This window comes from Nomascus leucogenys, unplaced genomic scaffold, assembly GCF_006542625.1.
Source record: "Nomascus leucogenys isolate Asia unplaced genomic scaffold, Asia_NLE_v1 Super-Scaffold_258, whole genome shotgun sequence".
NCBI lineage: Eukaryota > Metazoa > Chordata > Mammalia > Primates > Hylobatidae > Nomascus > Nomascus leucogenys.
The window spans coordinates 4,737,014-4,749,258 of NW_022095769.1; the positions used below are offsets into that span (position 1 = coordinate 4,737,014).

The 12,245-nt window shown below is 48.1% G+C and overlaps 1 protein-coding gene across 2 annotated transcripts in view; it reads right to left on the minus strand.

The window, feature by feature from the left end:
- Positions 1 to 1,315: 1,315 nt before the first annotated feature.
- LOC101179317 overlaps positions 1,316 to 12,245 on the minus strand; it is a 29,909-nt gene continuing 18,979 nt past the window's right edge. For both annotated transcript variants that reach the window (XM_030808011.1, XM_030808010.1), the window contains one exon: positions 1,316 to 1,860. In XM_030808011.1, coding sequence (XP_030663871.1) covers positions 1,751 to 1,860 — 110 coding nt within the window. In that variant the 3' untranslated portion in view covers positions 1,316 to 1,750. The remainder of the gene's footprint in view (positions 1,861 to 12,245) is intronic.

Below are 12,245 nucleotides of genomic sequence, written 5' to 3' on the forward strand. Positions count from 1 at the left end.
AGGGTAACCAAGATGGTGACTGGGTTTTAAATCAAGTCACATAAGGAATGCCAATAGAACTGGCATCTTTGAGCCTAGAGCAGATCGCTGTCTATCACTATCATCTGAGGCAGTGGGACTAGCCTGATGATACAAAACCAGTCCGTATGGTGGAGATTCTGGGAAGCCAAGAGTCAGACAATAGAGCTCTTTTCAAGGCAGAGCTGTCTGAAGGTGGAATAGCCTATTTTGTGAGGAAGTAGTTCATTACCAGAGATGCACGAACCGGAACTCGATGACCACAAGGGTTAGGCCACATCCCTTTCAAAACTCCTTCCAATCCTGAGACCTCAACATTCTACAAGAATACAAGGAATAGGCCGGGCATGGTAGCTCACCCCTGTAATCCCAGCACTTTGGGAGGCTGAGGAGGGCGGATCACAAGGTCAGGAGTTCAAGACCAGCCTGGCCAATATGGTGAAACCCTTTCTCTACTAAAATACAAAAATTAGCGGGGCACGGTGGCGGGCGCCTGTAGTCCCAGCTACTAAAGAGGCTGAGGCAGGAGAATCGCTTGAACCCGGGAGGCGGAGGTTGCAGTGAGCCAAGATCGTGCCACTGCACCCCAGCCTGGGTGACAGAGCAAGTCTCCATCTCAAAAAAAAAAAAAAAAAAAAAGAAGAAGAAGAATACAAGGAATATTAAAATTCCTCGTTTTACAGATGAAGAAGAGGGGAAAACTGACACGCATTGTGCACCCACTTTGTCCTAGGCACTTCAGCATATATGACTTGATTTTAAAGGATGAGAACCAGGAAGGTTGAATGGTTCACCTAAGGCTGCACAGCAATCTAGAACTGGAACCCACGTCCCCAGTCTCCAACTCTACAGCTCTCTCCACTGAACCTCCTGTCCCTGTTGAATAATTAAACATGTGTTCATTGTATGTTTATTGCATACCTATTCTGAACGGACACTAACGTGGACAAGAAAAACACATTGTATGCAGGGTGTTAATAAAGTCATGGGGTCTTTGCTCTGCAGAAGGTCACTGCCTAGTGGGCAAGTACAGGTGCCATCTCTGTGTTGCTTGATTTAATGTAAATTGTGTCCCCTGGAGTTGTGCAATGTGGTAGCCCCAGATAGACCGATAAGGAACTATGAAGCAATTTGGCAAGTGTTGTAATGAAATCACACACAAAGTGCCATGGGAATGTAGAAGGCATAATTAATTCTACCAGGGAAGTGAATCCAGGAAAGCTACACAAAGGAGGTGATGCCCGAGCAGGGCCTTGAAGGGTATGTAAAAAAACAAAACCCAGAAGAGAATAATATGTATATTCACACCACAAACATTTATTGAGCAGTTCCAGGTTTCCAGGGATAGATGAATAATTCACTATTGAGTAGGGGAGACAGACAAATCACCAATAAATTGCCATAGCCTATAAATGTAACCGTGAAAACGTACTCGCCAGGCAAAAGTGGCGATAGCTCCTTCTGGAATAAAGTGAGGCATCTGGGAAAGCTCCTGCAGAAGTGATATCTGAGATTTTAGGAACAGAAATAAATATTTTTCCAGGCTGATTATAAGGCGGTTGGGAGAAAGGGAAAAGCATTCTAAGCAGAGGGAATGGCACATGCAAAGTTTCTGACTCTTGAAAGATGATTCACTCTGTCTTCAGGTGCCCAAAGCAGATCTGAAAGCCTTGAGTGGAAAATCCTGGTGTGGTGGGCAGCCAAGCAGGAGGTGGAATTGACATACAGGCGTTTAGGCAGGACCCACCAGGTTTCCAGATGAGTGGGGAAATGGCATTGGTGTGCATCGGGATTTAGGAGGCTTAGCAACCTTCCCTTCAAAGTCATGCCCCAGATTGAGAGCTGGAAGAGAAAAGTGTGAGCTATAAATCCCCGGCTCCTCCCTCTGTGCCCAGTACTACAGAGCTAGGAGTCTCCACCAGCTCTCCAGTCCCACTGCTGTGACCCTGGCTAATCCAGCCTCCTGGCCCATCTGACACACACTTCCACTTAACATTTTGTTAGCGACTCTATAAACGAGCTCTCCCTGACCTTCAATCCCTGGCTAATTGCTGGTTTCATGTACAAGACTAGCTTAATTTTACGTGATAATTACCTGAGAGTGGCAATACATATGGCATTGCATGTTCGAAATGTCAGGCCTGGAAATCTACCAAGCGGCCATAGTCAGGGGCAAAGGGAGGAGGCAGCCAGGGGCCATGAGAAGAGACAAAAACTGTGGACACCCAATGCAGACAGAACTCCAGAGAAGCAGGGTCCTGGTCTACAGCAGGACTCAGAATCCTCAGCTGGCACAAGACACCCAGGGGCACAGGCCAGAGGAGCGGCACGTGCCACAGCCTCATATGCACATGTGCCCATCTCGGAGAAGCACCAGCCAGGTCAGAGGCACGGCTCATACACACTCTCAGTCACCTTTTCAACACACGCTCACTGAGCCCCTACTATGTGCCAGGCAGTGTACAGGCAATTGCACTAGTTTCAAACTCCCACCCCACCCAGGGAAGGTAGGAAGATGTGGAGGGTATGTTTGGGTTGTCGCAATTATTTGGGGGGTGCTACAGGCACTGAATAAGCAAGGCCAGGAATGCTAAATGGCCCACACAGTCCCGTTCAATGAAGAATTGGCCTTCCTGTTGCTTGAGCCCAAGAGTTCGAGACCAACCTGGGCAACATGGTGAGACTCCATTTCTACAAATAATAATAATAAGCCAATTAGCCAGGCGTGTTGGTGTGCACCTGTAGTCCCAGCTATTCAGGAGGCTGAAGCAGGAGGATCCCCTTGAGTTCAGGAGGTCAAGGCTGCAGTGAGCTGTGTTCTTGCCACTGCACTCTAGCATGGGCTACAGAGCGAGACCCTGTTTCAATTAAAAAAAAAAAAAGAATTGGCCTCCCCGAATGCCTGTGGTGGCCCCAGTGTGAAACACCCTGTTGAAAACCATCACATCTAAGCCAGGACCCCAGCCCGGAAGAAGCCAAGTGTCCTCTGCCCTATTGGAGATTACAGTTGGGGAAGGAAGACAATGGCAAGGACTTGTGCTGCATGAGAGAGTAATGGAAGGGGACCCAGGAACATGTGACAGGTGAACTGACAGAGTCCAGAGTTCAGAAAAGACCTCCCTTTAAAAGTGACGGCCGGACACGGTGGCTCACGCCTGTAATTCCAACACTTTGGGAGGCTAAGGGCGGTGGAGCACAAGGTCAGGAGTTCGAGACCAGCCTGCCCAACATGGCAAAACCCCATCTCTACTAAAAATACAAAAAATTAGCCAGGCATGGTGGTGGGCACCTGTAATCCCAGCTACTCAGGAGGCCGAGGCAGGAGAATCGCTTGAACCCGGGAGGTGGAGGTTGCAGTGAGCCGAGATCTCACCACTGCACTCCAGCCTGGCTGACAAAGAGAAACTCCATCTCAAAAAAACAAAAGTGCCATTTCAGAACTAAGCTAGACACCAAAGGGTTAACATGGCAGGGTTCCACTTCCATGAGGTACAAGAGGACCGACATTCATGGAGAAAGAAGTAAAAGGGTGGTTGCCAGAAGCTGAGGGAGGAAAGATGGGGAGTTACTGCTTAATGGGTACAGGGTTTCAATTTGGGATGATGAGAAAGCTCTGGAGATGGACATTGGTGATGGTTGCATAACAATGTGAATGTACTTAATGCTGCTGAACTGAACACTTTAAAATGGTGGAAAATGGTAAATTTTATGTTATGCGTATTCTACCACAATTTAAAAAAACAGTGTTTACAAATCTTAGTTGTGCGCCGCCGTCCCCTGCCAAAAAAGTGTCATTTCAGCTGCATTCTAAAGGAGGGGCAGGACACAACTCATCCATTCATTTGCTGCACAATAGTTAAACAGCACCTGTAAGGCACAGGTTTTGAAGAATTTCTGTCTTCTGCATCTCACGTTGGATAAATAAAGCAAGGTTTCTGCCTCACAGTGCTTCAGTCCAGCTAGCAAGAGAAGCACGTCTCTCTCGTACACAGAAGAATGAATCGAGAGGAGGGACCCACACAACTCAGTAGAAACACACCGAGGAGAAAGGCAGTGCATCTGGAAGACGCAGGGAGATAATGCTCTTTGGAAAAGTGGCCACAACATGATCTTGAGAGGTGGGGGCACTTGTATAGGCTGAGATAGGGGAGAAGCCAGCCCAGAAACTGCCTCTTTCCTGGATGACCTCTGTCCCCAAGGCCATTTGGGGCAAAGGAGCTATTTACTATAGGAAGTGAAGACCCATTTTTCTCCCAGCACCTTTGGTGCCTAGAACAGCACTTGGCACGAAAATAAGTGAATACGAAACGGTATCTGTGTGTGTCTGCACCGCATGCCACACACCTGGGCACACACATCCACTGCAGAGGGACAGCTCAGGTTCACTTTTTCCTCATCGCTCTGGGGAACAGGCAAGGCAGGGAAGGTCTAGAGCCCTGTGGCAGTGGGGCAGGGGGGCATGGGCAAAGAATGAGAAAGGGTGCTCCTGGTCCCCTCGGGGGACCCTTCTGTGGGAAGCCCGTGTGCACACACACTCAGAGGCACACAGGCCACAGGATCAGGTAAGAGGCACAGTCCCCAGATGAAGGCAAGTTCTAAAAACCCCTTTAGCCTCCTCACCCATGGAACTGTGGACTCCTAAGCTGTGTGGGAGTAAATTACTTGCTTAATGAGATTTCAATTAACAAAAACAAATTAAAATCACTTTGGCAATTAAGCTGCTGTAAACCTCGCCAGCAGCTCTCCCTCAGACCTCAGATTTCCATGGGGAAGGAGCTGGGAACGGTGGTCGACTTGGACTCAGGCAGCAGTGCTGCTGGGACCTAGGCAGGGCAGGGGGCTCCCTGCCTTGGGGCTTCCACCCCGGGAGCCACAGCTTCCTCAAGCCAGAGGTGGGTGTAAGGGAGGGTGCAGTACACAAAAGGCAGCACAGGCTCTAAACTTCCATTCACATCGAAGCCCTGCCACTTGGTGGCTGTGTGACCTAGGGCATGTTAATTAACCTGTCTGAGCCTCAGTTTCCTCATCTGCAAAATGGGTTAATACTAGTAACCTACATCATTGGGTTGTGGGAAGATTAAAGGAATGAAAGCATGTAAGAATACAGAAGAGGGGCCTGTCCCACAGCAGGGGGTCTTAACTCACTTTACCCTGTGTGGTGCTATGGGGGGACTTTTCCAGCCTTTATGATTTGCCTTGTCCTGAACCCCAAACCCCTCCAGGGAAGCCCTATTTCTCTGAGTTAGGTGAATGAAGATCTACCCACAGAGGTTCCCTTGGAGGTGAGGTTTCTCCAAGTTCTGTCCCACCAGGCCCCCATCTCTTTTCATCAGAGCCAGCAGCTCAAATCTGGGAGCTATAACACTCAAATCTCTTGAAGAACAAACACTCCTGTCTCTGGGTCACAAAATCACCCCCATTCTCCCACATGAGAGGCCAGGAGGATTAAGTAGTGCTGATGTCACTGGCCCCATTCCGCAGATGAGTAAAAGGGCTTAATGACTTACCTGGTGACTCAAAGAGAGAAGCAGTGCCCAGGGCTGCCTGGAATCTGAGGAACCCCCATTCTTATCCAGTGCTAATAGAACTGTAAACAAGTTCAGCCTTTCTGGAGGGCGCAATGCTAAGTGTATAATAATTTGAAATTATTAAGGTTTTAGATTTTTTTTGTTCTTTAAAGTTTGTAGCATTTACACTTTTGAAGTTATTAAAACAAAAACTACACTAAGCCTTTTGGGACAGCCGTGTGTGTGTGTGTGTGTGTGTGTGTGTGTGTGTATGCGCGCGCGTGCACGCTTTACATATGACATGCTTTATTTGTAGATATTGGTATTTATATACACATACACACACACATCCCAAATGTCATTTTTCTCTGTGGTAATAGAAATTACAGATGGTTTTTGTTTTACTCATTCATTCACTCATTCGTGCAACAAGTATTTTTATTTTTATTTATTTTTAATTTTATGAAGACAAGGTCTCACAGTTGCTCAGGCTGGAGTGCAGTGGCATGATCTCAGCTCACTGCAGCCTTGACCTCCCAGGCTCAAGTGGTCCTCCCACCTCAGCCTCCCTGGTAGCTGGGACCACAGGTATGCACCACTGGACCCAGCTAATTTTTTATTTTTTATAGAGACAAAGTCTCTCTATGTTGCCCAGGCTGGTCTTGAGCTCCTGGACACAAGCAATCCTCCCACCTCGGCCTCCCGAAGTGCTCAGATTACAGGCATGAGCCACCGCACCTAGCCAGCAAGTATTTTTAGTGTCTATGAAATAGCACAATGAACAAAACAGACTTAAACCCTGTCTTCGGGAAACTCACAGCGTCTTGATGAAGATGGACACTGAACACAAAACGACGAGGTGAATATTATAGAAGAGGAAGGGCGGGGCCTCGGAAGCCCATTACAGAAGGAAGCAATGGAGAGGGTGAGGTCTGCAATAAACATTTATTTCTTTTGTAATTAGACTAAAATAAAACAATGTATATGTTTTTTAAATGAATCCCAAGGGTCCCATAATTAGTAACAGAACTGAAAGTGGAAACTAAAAGCCTTCTGGCTCTCAAGCAAATGCCTTTTTTTTTTTTAACTGACACCCATACCCTGGGAAGTTTGAACAGCATCCTAGTCTTCAGTAAAAAATATCTCAAAACTCTCAAAGGAGATGTCTGACAGAGGTGGTCCTATCATGTATACACTTCGTGTCAGATGGAGGAGATATATCCCCATTCATACATCCATGTCAGATGGAGGAGGCTTTGTGCACACACACACACACACACACACACACACACGCCCCTCTGACTCCTCCTGGCATGCCCTCCTTCATCTGCGTGGCCTTTCTGGATGATGAGAGATGTCACTGGGATCCAGAAAGGGTCACTCCAATTGGCCACACACATACGCCCCATGCCAGATGGTACTGGGTCAATGGGCAGTGGGTAGCTCACCACCCCTCATCTCTGGAGGAGGAGTCCCAAACATTCCTTGCTCTCAGTGGCCCCAGTCTCCCCACCAGCTGACCTCCAGTCCTGCTTCAACCCACCCTGGCTGGGTCTGCCATCTGGGGGCCAGGCAAAAGGGAGAACATCTCAGCACCCAGAACCTCCCACCATCTGCTCCTTCCCGCTCCCTGAGAAGTGCTAATCTTGCAGGGCCCTTCCCCTGCAGACCCCTTTTCCCTGGGGAAGGTCAGGGTGGTGCCATCCTCTAAGTGCCCAGCTTGGGTGAGGACTGCTGGGGCCGTGATGCCCTCCACTGGGAGATGCCACCCGACTCCATGCACCGTCCTCTCCTCTCCTCAGACTTCATGTATCACATTTTGTGCTGACTTCAGACAATAAAGGAAGGAGGACACAGAGTTGTACTTTCCAAGTAGCTGGCAACTCTTAATCAATGTTAATTGGCTCTAATTAACATATGTTAATTAATGATATTTACTACAAATTAAAGGTATGAGTGCTCCCAGAGGGTTTCCTGTTCATCCAATTAGTGCCAATTAGTTGCAATTAACACGTGTAAATGAGATTCCATTGAACCCAAAACAAACAGCACAGAATCTCTCAGATTCCCCCTTGCACCTTTTCAATCAGCCAGAGGAGAGGGTGGAGCGTGGAAGGTGAGGGAGAGACAGGAGAAAGAGAGACCCCCCGAGGCTGATCTCTTGCAGCAAGCTGACCCTCCCACCCACCCGGAATGAGAGCAGACAGAGCCACACTGGGCAGAGCAAGCCCCTGAGCATGCCTTGCTGCCCCTGGCTCTCCCTAGGGAGGGCTCCCTAAGGGCCCTGGCCTTGAGATGCTCTTTAGAGCTAAGGGCCATCCCTTGGACATCTCTGAACCTGCCAGGGCTTAACCCAGTGCATGGCACGTAGTAGGTGCTCAGTAAAAATAAAATTGGGGGCTGGGCACAGTGGCTCATGCCTGTAATCCCAGCACTTTGGGAGGCCAAGGTGGGCAGATCACCCGAAGTCAAGAGTTCGAGACCAGCTTGGCCAACATGGTGAAACCCCATCTCTACTACAAATACGAAAATTAGCCTGGCATGGTGGTGCGTGCCTGTAATCCCAGCTACTCGGGAGGCTGAGGCAGGAGAATCACTTGAACCTGGGAGGTGGAGGTTGCAGTGAGCCGAGATCATGCCACTGTACTCCAGCCTGGGCGATAGAGTGAGACTCTGTCTCAAAATAAATAAATAAACAGGATGAATTAAAAGTTGGTTTCCTTGCATCAAGGTCCTATATCTTTATGTATATAAAATTAAAGGCTGTAATGGTTTTTTTTTTTTTAAAGCATGCAGTGTTCTCTTCTCCATAAGATCTTCCCAAGGGGCCTACCAAGGGGCAAAGTAGGATTTGCCGCTAGGACGTAATTTTAATATAATCTATATATGTCCATAGAGATTTTACTTCACTGCTAATGCTATTTCTTTTTTACTCAACTACTCTCTGAGGCCCAAACCTCTGTCATGGCCAGAGAAACCACTACCGTGAACAGTCAACTGCTACCCCTAGCCAGCCCAGAGGCTCACGCAGGTAATCCCAGCCCCGTGGCTCACACCTGTAATCCCAGCACTTTGTAAGGCCCATTCGGGAGAATCACTTGAAGCCAAGAGATCGAGACTAGCCTGGACAACGTAGCAAGACCCCATCTCTATCTTTAGAAAGAAATGCCACCTCAAATTATCCACCACACAGAACCCTCTGTAAAACGGTGATGTAAGATATAGCTCCTAATAACTTTTTTATTCCTAGCTCACTTTGGCTACACCAAATTTTTACATGAATGTTGATGTTCATTATTTTATTTTAGAGACACAGTATCTCTCTGTCATGCCCAGGCTGGAGTGCAGTGGCGTGATCTTGGCTCACTGCAACCTCCCCCTCCCAGGTTCAAGTGATTCTCCTGCCTCAGTCTCCCAAGTAGCTGGGATTTCAGGTGCCCGCCACCATGCCTGGCTAAGCTTTTGTATTTTTAGTAGAGACAGGGTTTCACCATATTGGCCAGGCTGGTCTCGAACTCTTGACCTCAGGTGATCCGCCCCCCTCGACCTCCCATAGTGCTGGGATTACAAGTGTGAGCCACCGCACACAGCCAATATGTATTATTTTAAAATATTGACTGTTGACAGTGTCAGGTGCTGCTTCAGGGGCTGGGGGATACAGGAGTGAACAAATTGTCTATGAATCCCGGCCCTCATGTAGCTCACATTCCACCATGTGCTATTACCTCCCACCTTGGGATTCGGATGTATCTAGAGTCAGAGTGACTTGGGTTCATATCCCAGTGCTGCCTCTCAGCAGCTGTAGGGTAGGGTTATTTAATCTCTCTTGGCCTCGGTTTATTTATCTGTAACATGGGTATGCTGATACCTATCTCGGAGGCATATTATTGGGAGGATTAAGCTCCTTCCCTTGTCCCATTCCCTGGTGGGGCAGAGTTTGGAGTTAAGCCACAAGGAAGGTAGAAAAGAGGGAGGTAAGGGTGCAGCAAACCAACATGGCACATGTATACATATGTAACAAACCTGCACGTTGTGCACATGTACCCTAGAACTTAAAGTATAATAATAAAAAATAAAATAAAATAAAAAACTATTAACAGAAAAAAAAAAAGAAAAGAAAAGAGGGAGGTAAAAGCCAGAAGCTCACTCTGGGCCCGCAAATGAATGTCTGATTAAGTCTCCTCTCGATGTCTGGGTTGGCTATCCGGGCTGGCCACGACAGTCCCTCCTACCTGTGCGGCACTTCACAGTTTACAAAGCTATTATGCGACTAGCCTCCCAGCAAATTCTCATCAGCCACACGCTGCATCAGGAAAGTGGGTCCAGGAGGAAGCTGGTTTAGAAAGGGGGAGTGTTTCTACTATAAAGGCACATGCACACGTATGTTTATTGCAGCCCTGTTCGCAATAGCAAAGACTTGGAACCAACCCAAATGACCATCAATGATAGACTGGATAAAGAAAATGTGGCACATATACACCACGGAATACTACACAGCCATAAAAAAATGTCGTTTGCAGGGACATGGATGAAGCTGGAAACCATCATTCTCAGCAAACTCACGCAGGAACAGGAAACCAAACACCGCATGTTCTCACTCATAAGTGGGAGTTGAACAATGAGAACAGATGGACACAGGGAGGGGAACAACCCACACCAGGGCCTGTCGGGGGGTAGAAGGCCAAGGGAGGGATAGCATTAGGAGAAATACCTAATGTAGATGATGGGTTGATGGGTGCAGCAAACCACAATGGCACATGTATACCTATGTAACAAAGCTGCACATTCTGCACATGTATCCCAGAACTTAAAGTATAATAAACAATAATAATAATAATAATAATAATAATAATAATAAAAGAAAGGGGGAGTGCTCCCTGCATCATGCAGGGCTGAAGCCTAGACATCTGGCTCCTCCCGGCATGCCCTCCTTCATCCATGTGGCCTTTCTGGGTGATGAGAGATGTCACCGGGATCCAGAAAGGGTCACTCCAACTGGCCAGAAGCAAGGATTCACCCACTTATGCCAAGACTGAAGGTGGGTCTTTGCATGTTGAGGCGCCAGGGCCCCTTCAGCTGGAGCAAGATTACCTCCAGGTCAGAGGCCACAGCACCCATAGCTCTTGTGTCCCCTCCTTTGCCATCTCAACACTGCCCCCACTCTTGGACACTCACACAGGGTGTTTGATCATTTCAGATTGCCTCAGCATCCCCTTCCACAAAGCAAGGGGGTAGGCTGAGATGGCCCTAAAACCCTTTCAACCTGATGTTCTAGGATTTTGGAGGTCCTCTACAGAGAGCTGGCCCCACTTCTCCGCTGATAGGCAACCATTGAAAGCCTTGGTTTTCCTCCTCCTTGGGGGAGCTGTCCCACCTGTGATGGCCTAACAGGTTCTGCTCACCCTCAGACCTTTCTCACTGATTCAACGTCATCTTCCACCCCCACCCCGACCTTCCCTGGGATAGTGATGAACCACCAGACATGGTCCCCAAGAGACCCAGCCTCGGAAAAATTTCTCCATCACCCTAATCAGACCAAAGTCGATTTGGAGGCGAGGGGGGGGATGGGAGCCAATGGCGTTTAGTAAAAAGAGCTCAAGTGGGTTATCTTCAGGGAGGGGCGTGTGGCTGAAGAATGGATGTCTGTCCTGAGGACTCTTGGGGCTCGCTGTTTCTTCCCTACTGCTGCACTCCATCCCAGGGCCAGCAGGGCATGTGGGAGGGAGTCTGGAAGCAAGTGAAAAGAACCCTCTGCCGAGTGCTCTTCCTCCCAGCAAAAATAAAACTACCACGGTTGGAGGCCTCCCTGGGCCAGGCACAGTGCTAGGCCGTTGACTTGCATGATTTCCATTTAAGGGGGTGGCATTTGCTCCATTTTTTATCTCTAAGTGCTGTGGGCATCTTGGGCTGGGCCTGGTCAGCTTTGGGACTGATATCAGCCAATTCTGGCCATGGAATAGGAAGGTTGCAGTACATGGTGAGGAAAATGCTGCCCACTGTGTCCCACTAATCAGCACACACATGCACATGCACACACACACGCACACACGCACACACACATGCACAGGCACACACACATGCACATGCACACACACGCACACACACCCACACACATGCATCCCTCTCCTCTCTCTTGGCCAGGTGGATGCTGGCTCCATCAGCCTGGGCTGAAGCTAGATCCAGGGAGAGGAGGCTACCACTAGGAAGGCTACAGGTGAAAAACTAAAGGAATCAGGGACATGAGTGGGGCAAATTCTCAGCTTTCAATGACAAGAACATTGCCTCCAAACCAGCAATTCTGGGTGCCCATGAAACTCGAGGATGGAGAAAAGGGACACTGGTGAAGTGTCTGCTTTTGATCCCACTAATGCCTCTTGAGAAGTGATATCCCTCTAAAGCCAAAGTTCCTGAGATGAGGTTTAACATGGCCACTTTGGAAGAAAAAAAAAAAAAAAAAACCTCGGCTCCAGGAATGTAACAACAGAAAATAATTAAGGTCTAATAAGGTCAGTGTTCCACCTTAACACCTTTTCAGTTCCAGTTAAAACCTCTACTCATTTGCCAAGAAAAACCAGCCTCACTTGGGTCTTATTATTTGAATCACGTCCTGTCTCTTAATTTAAACGAGAGACTCACATAAGGATTTTTTTTTTTATTTTAAATTACAATGCCGACTTTCTTCCAGTTGATTACGGTATATGACTCTCTGTTGGAAGGCCA